Source organism: Schistocerca americana, chromosome 8 (assembly GCF_021461395.2).
Source record: "Schistocerca americana isolate TAMUIC-IGC-003095 chromosome 8, iqSchAmer2.1, whole genome shotgun sequence".
NCBI lineage: Eukaryota > Metazoa > Arthropoda > Insecta > Orthoptera > Acrididae > Schistocerca > Schistocerca americana.
The window spans coordinates 43,165,613-43,192,146 of record NC_060126.1 but is presented as its reverse complement, the minus strand read 5'-3'; the positions used below and the strand labels follow the sequence as shown (position 1 = coordinate 43,192,146).

The window sequence follows — 26,534 nt, the reverse complement described above, 5'->3', positions numbered from 1 at the left end:
GCATGGCTTGCTTTTGTGCACGCTACCGCCGCTTACAATTAAAGGAAAAAAAGAGAGTGGAATTGTCTCATTAGCGAAACAATGGCAAGAGACTGCTATTTGTTGTTACTTACACTGCTGCTTTCTTTGATAATGATCAACAAGAACCAAATAATAGAATGCGTATGATAGAAGATGTTCTGAACGAGAGTTTAGCGAAAAATTTTCTTCGTTTGAAAATCTTTGCAGACGCCTCTTTAGCACATTACATTCTGCACAGAAATTAGTCATCTTAGATTCAAAAATCTAGTCAATTGCCGTGTTACATTTCTGACTGTATCACTATTAGGCACAAGAATAATACGAATATAAACATGACATGATATGTATATTCTTCCGCGTTTGCTGTTGTATCACTCTAGTTTCGTAGTTAGAGGGCAGACAGGTTAAATGAGATAGCAGCAAACACAAAAGAATACATGGCAAAATGTTTATATTCGCTTTATTCCTATGGTGAAGAGAATATTGCATGTGATTCACAATTCATGAAAGTTCCTATTAGCAACCATCTCTTCTCACAGGTAAGAAAAAATTCAGAACATAGAGTTGTTCATATTGACAAACATCCCAAACAGTCTCGCCAGTCGGATTTTCATAGTACATTGAAATGCTGCTAAATTCGAAGATGAACTATACTTAATTTGTATTTACTTTGTTGGATAATGTATGAAAATGCAGTGATCGAAACTCGGGGCAGAGAAAAAATGCTCATCTTCCACTTTTTTATTTTTATGTATTTTATTTTATTTTTTATTTTTTTATTTTTTGACGTAGAGGTTTTGGCGCCAGTATTTATCTTTGTGCCTGCAAAGCATGCCTGTGTAGCACTACATATATTCGACAGCAGAAGTTAGTTGTGGCGGCACCTACCAACATTTTTCAGAACTTCCGCTTACTTTGCACTCGATTCTAAGCCGCAGGCGGTTTTTTGGATTACATAAACCAGAAAAAAAGTGCGGCTTGGATTCGAGTAAATACAGTATCCTTGCAACACATTTTTCATTCCTACACTACTACCCCAGGACCCTTAACTTCACTCATCTTGCACCCACACCCTCCTCCCCACAGTCTCCTCTTCCTCTGTTCTGTCACCCCCCCTCAGTCCAGTGTCCACGTCGTTGTCATCGTGCAGTACACAAACTCACTGTTGTCATGGTACATGTGTCACATTCTTAGCCCATATACTTGCTGCCCTGCTCTCCTTAATTAAAATCCTGGACACCTGCTGCATCCCTCTGAGTTATCAACCTTCTTTACCCAACCATCCCTCACAATGTAACCCCTCATCCCAGTTAGTATGACAATCATTTTCTAAGGTGCTGAAATTATGCTGCTTAATTGAACTGGCAACATTTTACCTACATAAGTTTGGTTCCAGTTTAGGTCTGTTATGGCCTGTACAGTTTCTTTAATGCAGAAGAAAAATCTTATCTAAAGAAGACAGTGTGGATTCCAGACACACAGATCTTGTAAAACTCAACTTACTACATCTACATCTCTGTTCTCAGAGAGACCCAGAGGGCTACTGATAATGGCTCCCCTTTCAGGAGGCATGTAGTACAGTTCTACACTATTTCTTTGTGATAAATACGAGCTTATGGAATATTGATCGAGCTTTGTGGCTAGATTCAGGACTTTCTGCCAGATAGTACTCAAAATGTCATTGTTAATGGGGTGAGATCTTCAGTTGCAAAATTAACTTCTTGAGTACCTCGAGGGAGTGATACAGGGCTGTTAACATTAGAAATACATACAAATTATCTGATGGATAGTGGTAGAAGCTCTGTGAGGTGTTTGCAGATGATGCTAATGTATACTGGGAAGAATTGAAGTTAAAAACCAGCAGCAAAATGCAGGACAACCTGCAGAGAATCAACACTTGGCAGAGGGATTGGAAATAGACTCTCAGTATGCATAAAAGTAAAGTACCGTGCATAAGTAGTTGTAAGTACTAATTACCCCTCTGATATAATATTGATAACAGATCACTGTAACAACTATTAAATTTATAGATGTATGCATCTGGAGTGACCTAAAGTAAAGCAGCCATATAAAACGAAAAGTAGGACTGCAGATCCCAAATTGAAAGTCATTGGAACAATCATAAGAAAATGTGATTCATTTATAAAAGAGAATGTATTACTCTCCTTTGACATACTGCTGGACGTAACTTGTCAGTTGGAGTCTTATCAGGTATGATTAATAGGAGAAAGAGAGAAGATGTGGAGAATGGCATGTTTCTTCAAGAGTTCATTTATTAAATGTGGGAATGTTGTGGAAATACTCATCAGACGGCCAGATGGTACGTGATGTTACATGTCATGGAGATGTTATAAGAAGAGCCAGGCAACACTTCACCTCCTTCAGTATACATTTTGCAAATGGCTGTAATGAGGAAATTGGAGAGATCTAATTTCTCCAAAATTAGACCTCGTATGAGACTTAAGACAGTCATTTATGCTGCACATCATTCATGAACAGAAGAGGGAAGTGGAAGTATAATATACACTGAAGAGCCAAAGAAACTGGTACACCTGCCTAATATCGTGTAGGACCCCTGCGAGCATGCAGAAGTACCACAGTACAACGTGGCATGGACTCAACTAATGTCTGAAGTAGTGCTAGAGGGAACTGACGCCATGAATCATGCAGTGCTGTCCATAAATCCTTAAGAGTACGAGCTGGTGGAGCACAGCACATGGCAAGGCATCCCAGACATTCTGAATAATGTTCATGTCTGGGGAGTTTGGTGGCCAGCAGAAGTGCTTAAACTCAGAGAAGTGTTTCTGGAGCCACTCTCTAGCAGTTCTGGATGTGTGAGGTGAGGCATTGCCCTGCTGAAATTACCCAAATTCGTCGGAATGCACAGTGGACATGAATGAACGCAGATCATCAGACATGATACTTATGTACGTGTCACCTGTAAGAGTCGTATCTAGATGTATTAGGGGTCCCATATCACTCCAACTGCACACATCCCACGCCATTATAAAACCTCCACCAACTTGAACAGTCCCATGCTGACAAGCAGGGATCATGGATTCATGAGGTTCTCTGCATAACCGTACCCCTCCACCTGCTCAATACAATTTAAAACAACCAGGCAACATGTTTCAAGTCATCAACAGTCCTTTGTTGGTGTTGCCGGGCCCAGGCAAGGCATAAAGCTTTGTGCCGTGCAGTCGTCAAAGGTACACAAGTGGGCTTTTGGCTCTGAAAGCCCATATTGATGTTGTTTCATTGAATGGTTTGCGCACTGACACTTGCTGATGGTCCAGCATTGAAATCTGCAGCAGCTAGCAGAAGGGTTGCACTTCTGTCACATTGAACAATTCTCTTCAGTCATTGTTGGTCCCGTTCTTGCAGGATCTTTTTCCGGTTGCAGCGATGTCAAAGATTTGATGTTTTACCGGATTCTAGATATTCACGGTACACTCGTGAAATGGTCGTACCGGAAATATATCTACTTTGTCGCTACCTCGGAGATGCTGTGTCCCATAGCTTGTGTGCCGACTGTAGTACCACATTCAAACTCACTTAAATCTTGATAACCTACCATTGTAGCAGCAGTAACCAATCTTAACAGCTGTATCAGACTTTTGGTGTCTTATATAGGTGTTGCCAACTGCTGTGCCTTATTCTGCCTGTTTGCGTATGTGTGTATTTGAATACGCATGTCTATACCTGTTTCTTTGGTGCTTCAGTGTAAATGTATATGTAGATGAAAACAAAGATGAGGTGACTTACCGAACAAAAGCGCTGGCAGGTCGATAGACACACAAACAAACACAAACATACACACAAAATTCAAGCTTTTGCAACAAACTGTTGCCTCATCAGGAAAGAGGGAAGGAGAGGGGAAGACGAAAGGAAGTGGGTTTTAAGGGAGAGGGTAAGGAGTCATTCCAATCCCGGGAGCGGAAAGACTTACCTTAGGGGGAAAAAAGGACAGGTATACACTCGCACACACGCACATATCCATCCACACATACAGACACAAGCAGCTGCTTGTGTCTGTATGTGTGGATGGATATGTGCGTGTGTGCGAGTGTATACCTGTCCTTTTTTCCCCCTAAGGTAAGTCTTTCCGCTCCCGGGATTGGAATGACTCCTTACCCTCTCCCTTAAAACCCACTTCCTTTCGTCTTTCCCTCTCCTTCCCTCTTTCCTGATGAGGCAACAGTTTGTTGCGAAAGCTTGAATTTTGTGTGTATGTTTGTGTTTGTTTGTGTGTCTATCGACCTGCCAGCGCTTTTGTTCGGTAAGTCACCTCATCTTTGTTTTTATATATAATTTTTCCCACGTGGAATGTTTCCTTCCATTATATTGTATATGTAGATGAATTTATAAGGGCTAACATGGTATTGCTCTCAGCAAATACTAATAATTTTCGACGTCTACACAAGAATTCTCACTGAAGAATAATTCTAAACTTTTTCCCTAATTTTGCATTAATAAGCTGCTGGGTCTCCCAGGTTGACATTATTGTTTACATATCCCAACTACATATAAGACGATGTGGGTATGCAAGTAGCTGATGAGCACCCTAGTGTACAGGAATTGCCCGAGTCCCCTCACTATCAACACGCTTTACCAGGGCAAGAATTCCCACGTCATAAGCTCTCAGGTGGGGTAGTTGGGTCTCGGACAAGCCTACCCATGGTACACTACCATACCAAACCTAATTTTCAGATTCTGCAGTTAGTATAAGCAGTTTCCAAATAAAATCTTTTTAAAAATTGAAACCACATTTGATTGTTGTAGATAATAATTATTAGCAATAGAGAAATTACATGAAGGTGCCGTTTTCAATCATAGTTAGTGTGGTGTATGGAAAACATATTGCTTAATTTGTATGTGGAACAGTAAAAACTAGTGCTATAAGTAAATTATTATCTGTTTTATTTGGATACCATGGTTTAAACTTGTCAAGTAGGTTGAGAAAATCAATCAATCCTACTGATGCTTAAGATAAACTATCAGGAAATTTGACAATCATTTATTTCATAAATAATGTGCCGCTTGGCAGTATGTGTGCTTGAAATGTATTCTAGTTGGGTCTCTGGTACCTTAACTGTCAGCCGAAAGGCAGAAAGGCTATATATTGAGTGATCAAAATAGATATTGTATAATCATTCATTATATATGTAAAGGAAAAAGTGTGCAGTGTTTATGAATCGACCTTATAGTTTAAGCATAATTGAAGACATGAAGATTTTAGTCTTGGATCAGTGATTAATACATTTATGTCATTGATAGTATTGGGCCAGAGAGAGGATTTACCAGAACAGCCTAGAAGCTTTATTAGAAAGAATTCAGTTCTGTTGAACTACTATTTTGTTGCTCGTTCTTCAAATTCTTCCTGCTACCTATTTATAATGTCTTGTTTGTTTTCTCGTGTTGTAGTTATCTAATTTCAAATCATTATGTCGTTTCAGAATTCTTCATGCTCAAGGCGTGAGATTTGCTGCAGCTATTGTCATATAGAGACAAAAGCTGGAGACCTTGCGGAACATGAGAATTACTGTGGTAGCCGAACAGAAAAATGCGAAGACTGTGGAGAGTATGTAATGCTAAAGTATCAGCAACTGCACAGAGACACAAATCATGGATTCTTGAAACTGGAAGATGGTAAGAATTCTGTTGTATTTCTTCTTAAATGTTTGGGTTGGGGGGCTGTTCTGTAGTACATAAGTTACTATCACCACCACCGTATGTGTATTTTTGCCATTGTTTGAGTGATATCTGAAGATGGTTTCTGTACTGTTTTTATCACAATAAAAACTGTAGTTGAAAATTAAAAAGCTGTACAGAAACAGCTATGGCTGGAACATGAAGAGGCTGCTAAAATTAGCATCGGAAACTTTGATTTGGAATTTGAATTCGTGTATGAAACAATGAAAGAGCATGACTGTCAGAGGGCTACATCAGTTTTTCACCTTAAGTGTTTTGTTACTGCCAGTGAGAAGCCTTTCTTTGCATGACTTCGAGTCCTTTTTACTCAGGCTGTGTTGTAATGAGCGCCATAATAAAAGAACAAAATAATGCTTATGACAGCGCAGTTGTTGGCAAAGTTGCAATTGATTTGCACATGAGCTGCCCCCAACGTGGTCATAGTCAACAGCAGAACTGTGGTTCTACATCCAAACCTATCTTCTACAAATTGTTATTATTAAATGCCTCTTTGTTTACTGTAATCGGCCCCTATAGGAGGGATCCACAGGGGGCTGCAGGCAGCACTGTGGGTCACAAAGGTAGGTGGGGCTCTCAGAAAGTTAAGATTTGATGCTTTGTATAAATAGAACACCAACATCCAAATATTGGTTTCAAAATGTTCTGTTAAGTTTCACGATCACCAGTTCAGTACTTCAGAGATATATCCATTGTTCTGACTCCATAGCACAGCTATCAGCAGTGCATCTGTGAATTTTCGATGACTTTGAGACGTAATATCTCCAGTAGTATTTTTGTGAAAGAAACAGAACTAGGTCATCTCATACGACTCTCAAACTCTCTTGATCAAAAAATAATAATTTCATGAGCGATTTTCAGTGGATAATTTCAAGCAGTATTGACCAAAAAAATAGACACTCAAAAGAAATGTGAAGTTTAGCTTTCTGTATCTCCAAAAATAAGTGCAAACTAAACATGAAACTTTATACGCAACAGGTTACCAATACAAATAAAATTTCATTCTCCTACCACTGTTCAGTAGTTTACAGATTGAGGGCAAAGATGGCAATTTTTCTAAGAACACCAAACATTGTTATTTTTGGATTACTTTTACAAACAAGAGTCTTCTGTAAACTCATATAAACTCTTTTCATTGAAAAGACTATCTTCTAAACTACCTAAAAGAAACTGTATGTGGTTTTGAAATGCAAGCATATAAGGCCCTAAAAAATGATGCCACTGTGGGAGTGCATTGAAAATGGGGTCCATATTCTGCTGGTACTCAAATTAAATCCGACAGCTTTTATTATGTTCCACAATATTTTTTAGTTTCCTCTGTGGAAAGTAATGTCAGAAGTCCTGATGGCCAGGAAATGAATTGTAGTCATAAAAACTGCAAATAATTAGTCTTTTTATTTTTTTAGACATCTGTACAGCATTCAGCTCTTCAAAATGCATTTATAAAAATATGAAATAGAATAAGGAAAAGAATAGGTCTCTCTTTTTTTGTGTCTGGCCAGCAGTATGGTTTTCCTTGTGACATGCTACAGCAAATTAATTAAACCTGTAAAAATGTTCAAGTAGCGTGAGATAAATATAAGTTTAAGAGTCCTAAAAGAGAGTGTTTCTAGCTTCGGCCTCTGACACATATAGAAATGTATCATCAGGCTTGGGATCGTGAGTAAAGAAGCACTGATCAGATTTGGGAACCTTTGGTACAGAAATCTACCTGTGGCTGCTGTTACACAGCTATAGGTCATATGCTGTATCTTAAATGGGAATTAATCTAGCACATCAATGGCATTACACAATAAAAAGACCTACTAATAATTGTCCAAAACATGAATCCATTCCAAAATATGTCATGAAGACTGGTTTGAACTTGTCCAAAATTTTCATACTGCGATGGTTGTGTAAAACCTGAAGGCTGTTTATACGATGTATGCTGCAGCTGTTATGCAACAATTTCACTGCCATGATCTCAAATATCTTGATTATGGACATTTAAATTGTGAAGTTTATAATCAGTTTGATTCCTTAGTTGTAGCAGAAACACAGACTGAAATATTTCACAGTGAGTCGTGGCAAAAATACACCCTTCCTCCCCTCCCCCCTGCCCCCCCCCCCCCACCTCCCCCACCCTTTTTAAGTTAGTTGGACTATATCTCACTTCCAAGTTATCAAGACTTCTGATATTGTCTTCCCAGAGAGTACCAAATGCATAATACATAATAAAAATATGTCGGATTCAAGCACCAGCAGAATATAGACCCATTTTTGATGCTCCTCCATAGTGTCATCATTTCTGAGGGCCTTATATGCTTGCATTTTGAAACCAAACACAGTTTTTTTGTAAAAGTAGACCAGAAATAACCATTTTAAGCATTTAAAATAAATCGCCATCTTTGCCCTCAGTTTGTAAACTATTGGAAAGCAGTAGGAGAATGAAATTTTGTTTCCTAAGAGGAGAAAGATAATGAAATTTCACATTCTAGGACTTTGTGGTGATAAGTTATGTGTGAAGTTTCAGATTTGTCTCACAATCACTTCCATAGGTATAAAAGCTAAACTTCACATTTTCAAGCATCAGTTTCCCCCCTCCCCTCCACACGCGCGCGCGCGCACACACACACACACACACACACACACACACACACACACACACACACGAAAATATCGCAAAGTTGCAAGTTGCTGAAAATCATGGGTGCACCATTGATAGCTGCATTATGGAGTCAAACAAATGACTATATCTCTGGGAGTATTGTATTTGTGGCAGTGAAACTTTATCAATGTGTATTTGGAGCATGTGTGAATATTCATAGAAAATTTTATCAAAATCCATATGGTCATGTGGGAACATCAAGACCACTAGGCATGGAATGACCCTTATTTAAAGTTTTCATCTGCCCTCAGCTACAATGTTCCACAGCTGCCTTTTTGCAGGCCACAAACAGTTACACTTGGAAACTATCTACATAGGTGTACAGTTACACTTGGAAACTATCTACATAGGTGTCTTGAGAGTTGATGACCTAGTTGCCTTTGTCAAGCCAGATCCCCCCCCACCCACCCCCCTTCCTCCACCCACCCCACCACCACCACCACCACCACCACCACCACCACCACCACCAATATCGAAAAGATTTTCTTTTGATGCAATAGTTTTTTGACAGTAGTCTATGTGCTACACAAGTAAAATACATCCCTTACTTACAATTATAGGTGGTTAATTTGCCAAAGTGGCAAAGGTGCCAAGGTGGCAGCACCTTTTTCTGTTAACCCAATCATTTTAGTTGGCTCTGACATGTGACTCTTTGACTTCTCTTATGCATAGGAAAAGTATTTACTAGAGTCCAGAGCAGCTGCAAAGGCAGGTCGACAGATGTGCAGAAGTATCAGGAAGTTACGACTCTCAGCCAATTGCTCATCAGTGATGTTCACTAAGCCTGGAACTGGGGAGGCGGGGGCAACAAACTCAGTTGTCTGCCTCAGGCGGCAATTTCAGTGGGCACCCAGTTCCTATTCTTGAAGAAAAAAATCTTGTTTCACAAAGTGCCCAGCATCCAGCACACTTACATCTATCAATTATTCATATGATCTTGAAACACATCCCTGTTGATTTTTGAAAATTTTTGAATGCATTCTGAACTAACCATAGGTTAATTTTTGCACGTCTGCAAGGTGTACATGATGTCTCTGCCTGGGGAATCCCCATCGTCGCATCAAGAAATAAAAAGCTTCCTGCAGACGAATCGGTACAGGGCTTTATGAGCTGAGCCGAATAAACTCAAACGGTGAATGCCAATCACTGTTAGTTTATGTGGTTGATTGGGTGTGCAAATGAAATCCATAAATTCAGACTACCAGGAATAACAGAAAATTTTTGCCAGAATGCTACACTACTAAGGCCCAGTTCTACAGTCCCAGGTTAGCAGCCACTTAAGTTCTATTCTCGGAACAGCGTGGAAAACGAGTTGTACGAACTCATAGTAATGCCTAAATGGAGAATAAATGCAGGATAACTGAACCATTGATTCTGGCAGGGTTAGTGAAATTAACTGGAAAATAAGTTTTGACAATGGCAGGAATAGTTAGAGAATTAGTTATGACAAGATTGGTTGTTAGAATGAGAAAGGAGAAGAAACAGGGACATCACACAAATTATATGGAAGAATATGACGATTCCAGATTTATACAAATATTTCATACTACTACTACTACTACTACTACTACTACTACTTTTCGATCTCATGCTTGCAAAAGTGGAGCATGTATCTGAAATATGAAACTATGTCCTAAAATAAAACTTTTTACTTGTAATAGGTGTAATAGGCTTTTGATATTGGTACTTCGTGAATTAGATGCTGTCGTGTTATTTGTGTAAATGTGGCAGATAAAAATGACCATCTGTGCCTAAACAGTCTCACTTATTTGGCATGTGTTATGATTGCTGCAGTATTGGAAAGGCCTATTTTTTGTTTTATCTAGCAGACAGTGACAAAACAGACATAATCAAATTAATAAACCACACCAGTTTTGGGTACTATTAATAAACCACACCAGTTTTGGGTACTATCTGTATTAATATCTTTCTCAGTATCATATGACAACATTTTGATTTTTCATGTAGCAAAATATTTGACGAACTTTTCGAGTGGTAATAGATCCTTTCACAGAAAGGAAAGCATGCCATGTAAAGTTTTAGCAAGATTAGAAAGGAAAAAATGCTGGGACCTAAGGACTGAAGAAATGTGTACTGTATTGCTTGTCTCTTGTTGTTACTAGTTTTATGTTTCCTGTATTTGATTTTATGTCACATAAAATAGAAAACTATTAGCTAATAGACATTAAAGAGTGCAAATTTTTTGAAGAGTTCTTGTTCTCCTGGCCACAAATAATCCCACCCAGTTTCTTCTTCTCCTTTATTTTGAGGTTGTTAGGATTAGGATGTCAAACCAGCCAACTGGGAGTAGGAGAGGCCTCAAGGAACATTTTAATTTCCACTGTCCTGAATATAGGATTGATGGCTTCCATTACAAAATATACACTTTTGAATTCGACAGAGCAGATTACAGTGATGTGCGATAGAAGAATGCTGTGTGAAGATGCACGGCACTGCACTTTGTCACACTTAAGATCAAATAACATATCTTACATTTCCTCAAACATATATGTTTTATATACCAAACTCTTCAGAAAGATGTGCACTGCAAAAGGAACTTATTGTAGAAGAATTTGACCTTTATACAACTCATACCCCCTTTTTACACTTATTTCATGAGGCCTACACCTTCCTAAGCTCATTTCTGAAATCGTCAAAGGTGTTTTAAATCCCTCTTTGCAGCTGCAAGGTAATACGTATTTTTTGTCACCAAAATCACATTTCTTTTTGCAACGTGTATTTTTGTCATACCCGACGGGAGCCCATAGTCACACCAAATGCATTTTGTTTTATTGGAATAAAATATCATCATTGGTTTGTAATGAAACACACATACAATATGGCTTGCTTTCTGCATCTTGTAACAGTTTGTTGCTAAAGCTGTTGATGTTACTTACAATCTGTTATGTCCCCCCAGGAGGCTTGCTGCTCTTCGGAGTATTCGTACTTGGCTACCACGGGGCTCCAGCCTTTGCAGCTTCTTTTCCTTTCCGTACTGCATGTCTGTCCTCTTGCTGATCTTTTTCGCCTCCCTTGAGGAATATGTCTGGGCTGTTTTTGGAAATGTATTATGCATTTTTGGTAGTCAATATCAGAATACTCTCAAATGTTTTTCGTTCCCCTTTTTTTTCCCCCACCTTCTCCTCTCATTCCTCCTCCTCCTCCTCTTCTTCTTCTTCTTCTTCTTCTTCTTCCTCCTCCTCCTCCTCCTCCTCCTCCTCTTCTTCCCTGTGCGCTCCTGAAGGCTGGCCCACGTATCTGACATGTAACGCGTGACTGGGTAACACGTAATTCCCAGCCCCGGGTCAATAGGTAGGGTTCGCATGTATCCCCTGGTATAGGCCAGGCTCAGGGAGAGGTGATTGCCTCAGCTGCTACCTTCCGAAATTACTGACCGGTCCCTCTGTCAGGTGTTTGAGAGGTGTGACCTGAGATGTGAATAATCACCTAAGGTGGGTGCGCCCCCTTGTGGAGGAGGCTCCCAGTTGGAAGGAGCGCACCATCGGAGACGCGGGGGATTTTCTAGCAATGAGCCAATCATCTTCACAGTCACCGGCTATGAAACTTAAATGGAGTGAGGCTAACAATTCAAAGACCCTTCCAGCTACACCAAGGTTCCTTATGGTTTCATGTACTGAATGCGGTCAGTCCTTCGCTATGGTAAATACATTTATTACTCAGAAAGGTGTTGATGCAGTTGCTGGCCTTGTCAACTTCTGCTCTTGTTTATGGAATGGCACTTCCTTTTAAAGATTACTGCAGATTATCAGGCACAACTGCTTGCAGCTTTGCTCCTCCATGGCTATCCTGTTCATGTCGAGGCCCATTGAACACTGAATTCTTCTGCTGGTGTTATTTACACAAGGCTGCTCGATTGTCTGACCGAGGCAGAAATCGAATCGTACCTCTGATCAGGTTGTCATAGCAGTCCATCTGGTGATGAGAAACGTAGATGCCTCCTTAGTGTCCACACACACTCTTTTTTCAGTTTTGATAGAGAGGTTCCTCTGTCAAAGATCAAAGCAAGTTATAAAGTTATCATAGTCAGACTGTATATTTTGAACCTGAAAAGCGCTGCTACCAGTGTCGTCATTACAACCACACTCGATAGTCCTGTTGACACCCAGCCAAGTGTGTAACCTGTGGTAGGGATGCTCACAAGGGTGATTCTCCGCCTCCTTCTCCCCGCTGCATCAACTGCAATGGCGACCATGATGCCTCCTGCCGCAGTTGTCCTGTTTATCTCAATGAGCAGGATGTCCAGGAGATCCGGGTTAAGGAGAAAGTGCTTTACCCGGTCGTTCGCAAGTTGTTGACTAGTCAGAAACCCTGCGTTCTACGATCTGGTACCTACAGTACTGTTTTAGCTACATCTCGCTCCGTCAAGGACATGGCCATGCAGACATGTGACCTCAAATTTAGCACTGCTGTTGTGAAGTTGCCCACCGTCATGGTAGCGTCCCCGTCTCCTCCTTCACCTGTGCAACATGCCATCAAACTTTCGCCTCAGGGGGGTGAAGTCACCAGGTACACAACCAGCAGGCCAGTAAGGACAGAAGGAATACTCCTGTGAAGATTTCCTACGTACCTCAAGCCAACCAGCATCTGAGTCTTCCTGTGCCAACTGCAAAAGCTCCAAGGTGTCAAACGAGGGCAAATGGTGTTGCCACGTGATACCCTCGCCTGGCTGACCTCCGTGTTGCTGGTGTGCACCACCAACCAGTTTTCTGCCCTAGACTCCGCAGGCCAACAGAAGGACAATGCCAACACTTCTGTAGACCTCATGGAGCAGGATTCTCCTGCCTCTGTGCCCTGTAGCAGTGAGTCTTTGAAGGTTGGCCCTCGGCAGCTGCCGAGGTGATGTCCCTTCATTTTTTCCTTGTCCTGACTCTCCTATTTAGAGCTTCTCTTAGAATTGCAGCATCTGCTTGTCCTTGGATTTCTTGTTCTCCGCTTCCAGGAAACAAAATTGCATCTTCTCGACTGCTTTGAGCTCTTGCATTTCTTCCCTAACCATTTTGACCTTCCCCCTAAGGACGTCATTCCGTCTCATGGAGGAGTCATGCTGCTCACACGGGATGACATTCATAGTCAACCCATCTCCTTGACTACCCACCTTCAAGCCGTTGCACATGTAGAGAGTACGGAGGATATCAGTCCTCCAGCAGGTGTTGTAGGCTTTCTCCAAATAAAAAAAAAACATGGCCACTGCCTCGGAGTTCTGCAGAAAACCATTAATGACGTGGGTGGACAAAGTGACGAGATGGTAAACTACAGAATGGCTCACTCAAAATCCACACTGTTCAGTGGTTAGTAAATTGCGAGACTCTAGCCACCATACCAGGTGGGCATGAATCATATGTTCCATCACGTTGCAAACACAGCTGGCGAGAGAAATGGGGCTGTATCTAGAAGGAAGATGTTTGTCCTTACCAGGCTTAGTTATGGGTACAACAGCGGCATGCCGGCGTCTGCGAAATGTGCCCTCTGCCCAGATGCGGTTGTACGTATGAAGCAGAAAGTGCTTGCCCACAAGAGAAAGGTGCTGCAACATCTGAATGTGAAAATTGTCTAGTCCTGGGGCAGAGGGTCAGGAAATTGTCTAGTCCTGAGGCAGAGGATCGGGATGAAGTGACAGCACGATCTAGCTCCCTCATAGTAAAGGTGGCATTGTAGCACTCACGATTCTTAGAAGAAAAGGGTATCGCCCAAGCTGCCTCAGCTCGTTTCCACTGGTGGAAGGCAAGGTGATGGTGGGAGGAGCTCAAAATCTCCACAAAATGGTGGCCCAGTGTTGGAGATAGCAATAGTGTCCATGATGACATCGTCTGCTACTATCGGCCGGAAATTGGGGAATGGATTTTGGTCCCAGAGAACCATCGGAGGTTGGCCCCCAGGATGGAAGAGGGAGTGGAACTATTAAAAGAACTAGTGAATCAAATCCAGCTAGCTTTTTTGCTATCCAGAAGAATGTGATGACACTGTGCACACAACTGTTTATAATGAATGCAGTTTGCCTTGGTAGGATGATGGTTAAAAATGCTGAGAGCATGTCTGTGCGCAAATTGCATTGCGGCATGCCTCAGTCCACCAAGGGACCTGGACGTGGCGTGGTAAAGAGGAAGTGCAAGGAATGGAACATTCTGTGGTTGTAAGGACAATGTGTCATTAATACATTTGTACATCCATCACTCTTACACCGTCTCAGTACTATTCACCATCGTGGCATCTATTTTGCCACTGGCACCTTTTACACTAGCCCGGTTGAGAGTCTGTATGAAGACGCTGCCAAACTCCCACTGTCCTACCACCATGACTTTCTCCTCAGCAGGTATGCATGCTGTTTGTCTGCCATGCATGGCCACCCATCCTATGCTGCCTCCTTTGATTGCCAGTATGTGGCATGTCCCTCTTCTGTTACCTCCTGGAGTTCGCTTTTGGCTCTTGCTCTTTCAGTTTAACTTCACACTACCTGCAATGTTTCCGGTGGGTGTAAACCCTTCACCACCATGGCTTCGTGCAGCGGCCCACGTTCATCTTAGCCTTTATTCGCTTCCTTAGGACACTACTCCAGCCTCACTCTATCGCCTTAAGTTTTGCGAGCTTAGAACGGAACTTCGCGATAATATCTTTGTGTACAGTGGTGGCTCTCGCGCTGACCGTGGTGTCGGGTGTGCCTTCGTTATTGGCACCGATGTTTTTTGGTTTTGGCTTCCGGAACACTGCTCAGTATTTACAGCAGAGCTCTTCGTCCTGTATCAGGCCACACAGTATATCCAGCGACACAGGCTTTTCAGTTGTGTCATCTGCTCTGACTCTCTGTGCCCTTCAGAGCCTCTGTGTGCTGTGCACCGCCCATCCCTTAGTGCAGTGGGTCCAGGGAAGCTGTCACTTGCTCACTCTTTATGGAGCCACTGTCATGTTTATGTGGGTTCCTGGTCATGTCGGTCTGACTGGAAACGAGGCTGCTAACACTCCTGCCAAGGCTGCAGTCCTCATACCTCGGTCCCCTAGTTCTTCCAATGCCTCTGATGATATTTGTGTTGCCATCTGTCAACCGGTAGTGTCACTTTGGCATCACCACTGGTCCTCCCTTCATGGGAACAAGCTCCGGGAAATGAAGTCCCTCCCAGCAGTTTAGATGACCTTCTCTTGGCCCTCTCGCTGTGAGAGGATTATTTTAGCTAGGTTGCGCATTGGGCACTGTCTTTTTACCCATCACCATTTGTTAAGTGGTGCTCCCCTATCACCTTGTACTCATTGTGCTCAACCTTTGACGGTCTGCTATTTCCTGACTGAATATCCTTTTTTTAACCACTTACATTTTCATTTGTGTTTGCCATCTGAGTTATGGGCCGTTTTAGTGAATGATGCGTGGGCTGTCGACCTCATTGTACTTTTTATCCATTGTAGTAATATGGCGAAGGCCATTTAATTTTTAGTTCTGGACCTCAGTTTCTCTGTGGCGTATTTTATTGACCTTTCTCCATGTCCCCCTTTTTTAGCTATCTTGTCTTCGTCAGTTGGGATTAACGTGTAGTCATCTTTAACTCCTCTTTATCCTCGTGTACAGTTTTGACATGGGCATGTATGACTCTAGTTATTTTTGCACCCTAAAACAAAGCAAACGAACAATCTGTTATGTCCGACCTTTACTCACTTGTGTAATGTTTGTGTCAATTTCATGATATGATAGTATAAGTTTGTCAAAGTGGTCTGTCAAAGTGGTCATTGGTCCAGCACCATCATTATACTTGTAGCAACTAAAACTTGCTGTCACCTGACAAGCACTCGTTCATCAGTGGCAAATTTAGAGTATCACCTACATTTCTCTCATTGCCATGTTAAAATTTGCTTCTTCTGGCAAAACAAAATTGAGTTTGCATAATTTCACATCACTTACATTCTAATGCTGTTCCAATTGTGACAGAATCCTGAAACAGTGCCTTATTATATGAGAAACTGAGTACCTCGTCTCCTACTTTCCAAATTTTACAGAAGCTCTCCTGCAGGAGTGTCGGTTCGACACACAGTTTTAATCTGCAGGAAGTTTCACATTTTTGATATTGGAACAAATGTGTATATTCTTCTCTTATCTTGTAGCAAAGCCACACTAATTCTTGTTTCATCAGCTATCCAAAGACTTAAGAAATTACATCTATTCCATTGCAAAAGTCTACAGTTACTCAAATATCAGAGTACATAAGAAAGTTCTGCATGTTGGTCATATAACAAATATTCTCCTCTTTCCATGCTATCATGTGCCAAAATCTTGTTTCGATACCTCAAACTATTTATGATCCTAAGGGATGTTGCGGATACTCCACTCTAGTTCACACACTTGCAGAAATGAACGCACTATATTGCAACCCATTTTACTGAGCAAAGTGACTCAGTTGTTAGGACACTGAACTCGCATCTGGGAGGATGACGGTTTAAACCCAATCTTGCCATCCTGATTTAGGTTTTCTGCGATTTTCCTAAATCGCTTCAGGCAAATGTCGGGATGGTTCCTTTGAAAGGCTACGGCAAACTTCCTTCCCTAATCCCATGGGACCAATGACCTTGCTGTTTGGTCCCCTCCCCCAAATTTCATGAGCAGCAGTACATGGTCTAATATGCACCAAATGCAAATTCATAGCAACCCCTACATTTTTTTACAACAAATTTGAACTTCACGCTGCACCATTAATGGAATGATAGGCACTTCATCATGAAGTTAACATATAAAGCTATAATTAATGGGAAAAAAAATGTTTTTCACCAAATAGTATCTTTAAAATTGTGTGAAAAAGTTTGCGGGGTACTTGGCACGAGTGCAGTGCAGTGAGAATGACAGAAACCAATGTGTTCATAGAGAGCAGCTCAGCATACTTCCTGACTGGCTGTGGCCTGTTGCAAGGTCTGCACATGTGTTTAGTTGGCTGTCAGGCCAGATAACCAGTCGCAAAAACTGCGTGGACAGTCTCAAGGTTGGGCTACCACAAAGCTCAGGCTGGGACTGCAGATTCCCAAGAATCAGCCAGAAATATGCGCAGCCCATTGGGAAAATCCACTCGTGTGTGGCTAGCTAATGTGGAAGGGGGTTGTAACTTGAACCACAGCCCTTGTACCTCGCAAGGCTTTCTGCAACACTTGGAGTGTTTGACATGATCACTATCTGTCCATTTGCCCATGTTTGGACTCACCTTCAAAGGCACAGCAGCTTTTGCTTGCTGTGGGAATGTTGTCAACAAACAACTTTCCATCCTCAGTATTGTGACAGCTCTTGCACTGTTCAGGTTGTAGATCATGGTGAAACCAGGCAAGTGAAATTCAGTGCTAAATGGCTAAATGACTGAAATTTTGAGCATATAGAGGCCGACATTACGTTAAAGTTCTAGGTGTACTGCGCACTGTTCAGCAAGTATTTCACTCTTAAGCAGCATATGGAAAATGGTCCTCATCAGCCATATGGAAAGAACAAAGCACTCGGAGGCAGTCGCAGCAGTCAAGAAGACAGTGGAAATTCATCTTTTTCATCAGTCCTCAGCAGGTGAAGTGAAGTGCTACAATCTTTAAGTGACATGTAGATTCTTAGAGGTTGCCTGTGTAACGCAACACCTACGGTGAGTGATAGTGAACAAAGTTAAAGGAAATACATTAAATGTATTCACAGTTGTGAATATGGTCAACTGTCGGTTGTATAATGGAATGACGACAATGAAAATTTGTGCTGGATTGGGGATCGAACCCATATTTCTCACTTATGAGTGGTCACTTTACCATTGGCTATCCAAGTAAGACTCATGGCTAGACGCAAACTTCCATTTTGAATAATACAGGTGCTACGACAATACAGGTGCTACAATATTGTAGTTCAAGGAAAGGAAAAGCACCACTCTAAAGTTGGTATTTGAACTGAGGACTGACACTTTGGGGCAATTTTTGAGTAAGGTCGTCGTCTCTCATTGCCCCATATTTGTGTAGGCCCTCACGGTCTGAGTTTTGTAAACCAGCTCTACAGTGTGTTTTTGTTCATATCCAGTGCTCTGTATACTCTCACTGATCCTTATGGGATTTTATTTTCAACAGTTGTGTTGTTTTTACCCTGCCTTTTTGGTGACGCATTGTGCCTTGACAGGGGTCAGGGGTATTCTAATAATGCTTTAAAATATTAGTGAGAACAGGGCCATCAGGTGAGCTGGGAACCCTCACCAACAAGGTGATGCTCCAAAGTGACTGCGTGACTTTAGCATTCTTGATGTATCCTTGCATAGCTTGATGTAACCTACCCTTTCCTTTTACAATTTAAAGTTTTGCTTCCCTTTCCTGATGTAAAGCTTTGGCACTTACGAAAACTTGCCATTAGTTTTGCAGTGAATAGTGACAAGCAGGAAGGTATGCCCCACCATCCCAATTTCCCAATGTTTTTGTTTCTCTCTTCCTCTTTAGACAAAGGGACTGATTTCATTAAGCCCTTCTTAATTGTGCAAAAACTGGACATATCCATCTGTTGACGACCACTGTTCTTCTGCTGATAGTATCGCATAGGTGATATCATCTTATTTGGATACTTGTAACAATGTAATTAAAACGATAGTTGCTGTTCACCATACAGCGGACACACTGAGTTGCAGAAAGGCACAACAAAACGACTGTCACATAAGTAGCTTTCAGCGGATAAGGCCTTTGTCAGAATTAGACAGTATACACACACTCACAGAAACATGACCACAGTCTCTATCAGCTGGAGCCAGACTGCGAGCAGCAAGTGCTGCAAGGAGAGTGCAGGGACGAGGTGGAGAATAGGGCAGCTAGGTGCAGTCAGGGTGGATGACTGGCGGCATTGGTGATATAGAGGGCTGTGTGGTGCTGGAGTGCAAATAGGGAAGGGATGAGATAGGGTAAAGACAATGATTAATGAGGATTGAGACCAGGATGGTTACTCGAATGTAGAATTTATTGCTGGAAGAGTTCACTCCTGCGCAATTCAGAAGAGCTGGTGGTAGCAAGAGGGATCCAGATGACACAGGGTGTGAAGCAGTCATTGAAATGAAGGACATCATGTTGGCGGCGAGCTCAGCAACAGGGTGATCCACATGTTTCTTGGCCACAGTTGGCCATTCATGCAAGCAGACAGCTTGTTGGTTGATTGTGACAGGACTCTTGTAGGTGGTGGTGGTGGGAGGGATAGGTAATATTTGTGACAAGACTGGATTAGGTGGTGGTGGGAGGATGTATGGGACAGCTATTGCATCTAGATGTGTTACAGGGATATGAGGCCATCTTCAAACAGGCTACCTGTGATCAACTCATTCTCTTCTGCAGGAATGAAATTTGGTGATACCAGCAGCAAAGTTAAAGTAAGGTAGGTAATGGCAGATAAAACTGTGTTCAGAAACTGGGTATTCCAATAGTTCTGCAGGATCAAGACTTTGGTGTGTTACATTAGCCTGTGATAAGGAACTGATGAAAACATTTTTGCAAAACTTGTTTTTCTCTTAGTATTTTCATCCCAGTCATTAATATACACATACTGTGGCTATTGATGGCCAATCTGTCATTCAAACCGAAACAAAAACCATCATCTATTTGATTCATGGTCACCTTTAAGGACAGTTTTTTCTCTGAAATAATGACACACACTGTCAACATCAACATCCATCATCATCATCACCACCATCTTTTATGTTTGTCATATCTTGTGATTTGTGGCTGAGAGTACACACATGAATCAGTACCAGTAAGATCTCTTCCTGTTCTACTCTCTAATATACGTCTTTTTCTGTGCAGTTGTATATATCTCAATTAAATAACCGTATCAGGCTGGAACTCTCAGTTGAAGAAAGTTGACTGCTATGTTGTCTTTTAAAAGAAATTAAAAAAAAAGTATTGTGTCAGTGCATAAGTCCGTGTCATTTATCATCAGGTTAGCACCACTGCATTGTGAAGCTTCCATTTATCGTTATTCGGCTGTGTTTCTTCGGTTTAGTGTTTTGTTGTTGTGAACAGCCACTTTTATGTTGATAACAGCTCGTTTTGATCATTTTCAAGGCTAATCGGTATGGAACGTCAAGTAGACAAAAATGAACACTTAAGACACAATTTGCTCTGTGAATTTAATTGAGAATCTACTGGTGCAGAAACCACAAGAAGTATTTACTATGTGCATGGAAGGGAACATAGTGGAAGCCTTCTCTTTATGATGAAAATTGCCTGAATAAGTTGATCCATAATAGTCATTGCCAAATGACACAGGAATTGACACAAATTATGGAATGCAATCACACAGCCATTATGCACCATTTGCAGAAGGACCATTGAAAAAATGTACAAATAACTATGTTTGTCCTTTGCCGGGCCATTACTACGTGGCTTGTGAAAGGCACAAACCATTCCTCAGTAACATTGTTAGAGGCGACAAGAGAGATTATCTGTATGTAAAACTGAAGAAGATGAAGGAATGGCTTGAAAATCAAACAACACTTGTAGAGGATGGTGCACACATTCAAAAAATAATTTGCCACGCTTTCAGTGGAACCAGACAAAAATCCTTAATTACAAAATGCTACCGAATAAGTCCGGCCATCCTGATTTAGGTTTTCCGTGATTTCCCTAAATCACTCCAGGCAAATGCCGGGATGGTTCCTCTGAAAGGGCACGGCCGACTTCCTTCCCAATCCTTCCCTAATCCGATGAGACCGATGACCACGCTGTCTGGTCTCCTTCCCCAAAACCAACCAACCAACTACCGAATAATGAAACAATAAGAGCTGCCACCTCTATTTAACAGCTGAGATGACTCGCTGTTGCTATTGAAAAGGAAACTCTCATTAAACTCGTGTTCTCTCTCCACAAAAAACCACTCCCGAGTATGGTCAGGATTGCCATGGGTGTAATGGCTGAATGTCTCAGACACACACACACACACACACACACACACACACACACACACACACACACAAAACTTCCAGGAAAAAGTGTTTCATGATGAAGCTTCTCTTACCAACTGTCTTAATAGATTTCTTCAATTCGAAGGAGACGTTACAATTTCTGTTTGAACATTGGCAGACAGTCATTGACAAAGATGATGCTGATTGCATCACCAAGTATTGTATCACTCTTGTTATTGTATGTTGTATTACCGTATTTACGCAAATCTAGTGAACACTTTTTTTTTTTACCATACGAAGTACTCAAAATTGGGGTGTGCATAAGATTTGATGGCGCATTAGATTTGAGTACAAACTTGAATCATTCACTGGTATTTCTTACTGGTAGCAAAACGTTTATTAAACTCTAGCAGGAAAATACAGGAATGGTATCTGTGAATTAAAGTAAGGAAGACATAAATTGAGCAGGAGATTATCGAGTTCAGAGCTGGTATACACACACATAAAAAAACGTTTTGCATCATCCCGCTTCCCAGACACCAGAAGATAGATGTTGACTGTGGATATTATATGACAGACACAGTCCCTTTGAGTGTTCAGAGAAGTCACTAAACCCGCCCAAAGATTTAAACAACCATGTATGAGCAGCACCTATTAGATGGAGGGGGTTTGACAGTTGATCAGTTCATCATTCCACCAAGAAGGAAGTACACAGCTCATGTTGTTTATAGTTCAACCATGCCTATACGGTCAATACCAGTTCGATTCCACCATCACGCCACCGTCTAGTACTGCCCCAGTTCGGAAATATCGTAGATCTGGAGCTGATGCACAGAGCAGTCTGAGTTGTAGTGGGGAGGTGACCCGTGTTTACAGTTAGTTATTTTGCTGTTTCCTCTTCATTTCTTGCTCTTGTGCCAAATGGAAACAAATCGTGTTTTTGTGACCGGGTACTATCAAGTGAAATAAAATACATTCACATAATTACGGAAGGCTAAAATACGTTGCTAGTTTCAGATTTTATTTTATTTCGACCTTTCTAACAGTCGAGCATTAATCGTCTTGCAGAACAATTAAGTTATTTTTGTCAGTTTGCTAAAGATATGTGGCTTTTATTAATCTTTTCCGCAGAGGTAGTAAATTTATTTGAAACAAAGTGTTTATTCCACACTACTGGCTAGTTTCAACTGGTCGCTGCATTTCAAGTGCATGTTTTCATGCTCTAGCACATACAGCATTATGCCATAATAAAGAACCAAACATTAGATAAACTGGTACTCCACGAAAGTTTACATTCGAATCTGGGCATAAACTACGTGATCAGAAGTATCCTGACACCCCCAAAAACATACGTTTTTCATATTAGGTGCATTGTGTTGCCAGCTACTGCATATCAGCTACATCAGTAGTCGTTAGACAACATGAGAGAGCAAAATGGGGCGCTCCGCGGAACTCACGGACTTCGAACGTGGTCAGGTGATTGGGTGTCACTTGTGTCATATGTCTATACGCGAGATTTCCACACTCCTAAACATCTCTAGGTCCACTGTTTCCGATGTGATAGTGAAGTGGAAACATGAAGGGGGACACGTAGCACAAAAGCGTACCGGGCGACCTCGTCTGTTGACTGACAGAGACTGCTGTCAGTTGAAGACAGTCATAATGTGTAATAGGCAGACATCTATCCAGACCGTCACACAGGAAATCCAAACTGCATCAGGATCCACTGCAGGTACTATGACACTTATGCGGGAGGTGAGAAAGCTGGATTTCATGCTTGAGCGGCTGCTCATAAGCCACATACCATGCCGGCAAATGACAAACGATGCCTTGCTTCGTGTAAGGAGCGTAAACATTGGACAATTGAACAGTGGAAAAACGTTGTGTGCAGTGACAAATCACAGTACAAAATGTGGTGATCTGCCAGCGTATGTAGTGCCAACAGTAAAATTTGGAGGCGGTGGTGTTATTGTGTGGTCGTGTTTTTCATGGTGGGGGGTTGCACCCCTTCTTGTTTTGGGTGGCACCTTCTTGCTTCCCACTTTTGAGCAATTCGGGGATGGTGATTGCATCTTTCAACATGATCAAGCAGCTGTTCATAATGCACGGCCTGTGGCGGAGTGGTTACACGACAATAACATCCCTGTAGTGGACTGGCCTGCACAGACTCCTGACTTCAATCCTATAGAACACCATTGGGATGTTTTGGTACGCCGACATCGTGCCAGGCCTCACTGACCAACGTCGATACCTTTCCTCAATGCAGCACTCAGAGAAAAATGGGCTGCCATTCCCCAAGAAACCTTCCAGCACATGATTGAACATATGCCTGCGAGAGTGGAAGCTGTTATCAAGGCTAAGGTTGGATCAACACCATATAGAATTCCATCATTACCGATGGAGGGCACCATGAACTTGTAAGTTATTTTCAGCCAGGTGTCAGGATGCTTTTGATCACATAGTGTACGAATGTGCACTTAAGTCGAATTATGCATTTTAGTATGGTTCACGAAATTCCATTGTTCTTGGAGTATCATGTAAAGTCTTGTTCTTTTTATGGCATAATGTTAGATCTTTTAATGTTTTACACATATGAACATACGGGCTTGCAGCGTGATTGTAGCTGCGCAAGCGCGGCGACGCCATTATCTGGTGCTCTCTGTCAACGGCTGAAATGAACCTATTTCTGATATGTAGCCGGAAAATATTGCGAGTGGTTGTTCGAAAAGCTTTACTTACAAAGTGAATTTCCTTCAATAAAATTCTTCAGGGTATCAGACCGCATCGTCATAATTTGAAATGCGCCAACGTTTCGGCCAGCGTTGCAGCTAGCCTTCATCAGGGCCTTACGTTAACTGCTAAATGAACACACTTGGTTCCTTAAATAGCTGCACGAGAAAACCGTGTCGTTACTTGATTGGCTGTAAAAGGAGGAGGAGGAGGGGTGAAAGGTATGCTTTATTGGTGTTTCCTTTATTATCTGTCATTGGCTGAAATAGCTGTTTTCTATTGGTCTTTATATTAATCCACCCCATTGGAGGAGACGGACGAATAGCGAACAGGTGATGGCTGTGACGTCACACTGTTTCCATGCTGTCCAGAAGCCGGCTGCGGCGTGCCATTGCTTTGTGTGCTCGCCATCACCTGTTCGCTATTCGTCCGTCTCCTCCAATGGGGTGGATTAATATAAAGACCAATAGAAAACAGCTATTTCAGCCAATGACAGATAATAAAGGAAACACCAATAAAGCATACCTTTCACCCCTCCTCCTCCTCCTTTTACAGCCAATCAAGTAATGACACGGTTTTCTCGTGCAGCTATTTAAGGAACCAAGTGTGTTCATTTAGCAGTTAACGTAAGGCCCTGATGAAGGCTAGCTGCAAAGCTGGCCGAAACATTTGCGCATTTCAAATTACGACGATGCGGTCTGATACCCTGAAGAATTTTATTGAAGAAGACAACGGCCGCGGAAGCCTACGCTTACAAAGTGAATTTCCTTTTACGCAAGATGAACTCTGTGCGAGAATGTACGATGAATTTCTTAACAGAGCGTTTGACTCTCATTTAAAAATAAATTCTTTGAGAGACCATTTAGAAGAATTTTGAGCCAAGAAGATTAAAGATTAATGTCGTTGTTAAAAATTTTACTGGCACGTTTGTGTGATGTATCTTAAACTGTAACATGTGCAAAAAAGTTCAACATTGTATGTGAAATATTAACTTTTCTTGTGGCTTATTAATCTTAGAGACACAATATTTTGTGTGAAAGCTTCTTTTTTTCTTGCAGTAACACTGTGTACATTAAGTTAATGGTTTAACTTTTCTTGTTTGTGTGTTTGTGCTACTTCATATTGATGTGCTATTGGCTGACTACATCATGTGTCCTATGCCCTGCATATGCACTGTCATCGGCTGGTGAGATCATGTACATCACTATCTCAATTTTAATGCTTCAGAAAGTAATATGCGGTGTTTAGTGAAATTCGAATTTATACTCTCGTAATACGAAAATATGCAATGTACACGTTCCTGCACATCAAAAACCTTTCCAAAACATGCACATTACATTTGACGGCGCATTAGATTCCCATAAATATGGTATAATGTAGTATATTTTATATTAATAAAATAAAATCAATCGTGGCATTGTAAAAATGACTGAAACTTATACACTGGTGTCCAAATTAAAGCAACAGATGGAAATTTTGCAAAATTGTGTCTTATTTTGCCACAAAACAGTATAAAAGGGTAATAGTTAAGTACAAACAATGGAAAGAATACAGAATGTAAACAACTGCAACATGCATAACAGTGATAAAAATGTTCATTTTTTCCAATATAATGGATTTGCACACACGTTTCGATAACTGGTTATTGTGCTCAGTATGGGGTGTGACCACCTCTGGCAGCAGTACAGGCCTGACAGCAGTAGGACATGCTGTAAATGATGTCATCAATCTCATTTTGAGGCAATAATGGCCATTCTTCCAACAGGCTTAGAGAGTGGTTGGTGGATGCTGATGTGACAGATTGTCTCCATAATGCATCTCAGACATGATCTGTGGGATTCAAATCGAGAGAGCGAGCAGACCACACTCTGTGTGCAGTATCTTCCATTTCCAAGAAAACCTCAACCACGTGTGCTCTGTGATGTCGAGCATTTTCGTCCATCAATACGAAGTCAGGTCACACGGCACCTCGCAACAACAACACGTAATGTCACAAGATCTCAACACAATACATGCCGATCCACCCATACAATTTTTGGAAGAGATGTTCAAGTGATCTTCATAATCCCTGCCCTCACCATAATGGATCCTCGTAGATATCAGTCTCTTTCCACAATTTTTGGGTTTTGAAATCATGCTCTGTGCTCCCTACAGATGGGAATCCAAGAATTACTCTTCAGACCAAATTGGGTCTCATCTGTGGAAAGAACATTGACTCATTGTGTGAACATCCAGGTGGCTTGTTGACGACTCCATTGTAGATGCTCCCTTTTGTGAAGATGTATCAGAGTTACGCATAATGCGGGTCTCCAACAATAAAGACCACTCTGCTGAAGCCTTCTGTATCCTATTTGCCTCAATACAACACACCCAGTGGGTGCTGCAAGGTCAGATGCCAGTTGCCGTGCAGTACTAATGCAGTACCATCGTGCACTTACAGCTGAAAATGGTACTCTGTTTCTGATGTCACAAGTGATTGGCCATTCCCTGGTCTATTTCTGATGTCACAAGTGATTGACCATGCCCTTGTCTTCTGGATACAGTTTTGGTCT

The 26,534-nt window shown here is 41.5% G+C and overlaps 1 protein-coding gene across 3 annotated transcripts in view; it reads left to right on the top strand.

The window, feature by feature from the left end:
- Positions 1 to 26,534, top strand: part of LOC124545306 (TRAF-type zinc finger domain-containing protein 1-like) — a 64,199-nt gene that overhangs the window by 7,196 nt on the left and 30,469 nt on the right. For all 3 annotated transcript variants that reach the window (XM_047124203.1, XM_047124204.1, XM_047124206.1), the window contains one exon: positions 5,478 to 5,670. In XM_047124203.1, the coding sequence (XP_046980159.1) occupies positions 5,478 to 5,670 (193 nt within the window). The remainder of the gene's footprint in view (positions 1 to 5,477; positions 5,671 to 26,534) is intronic.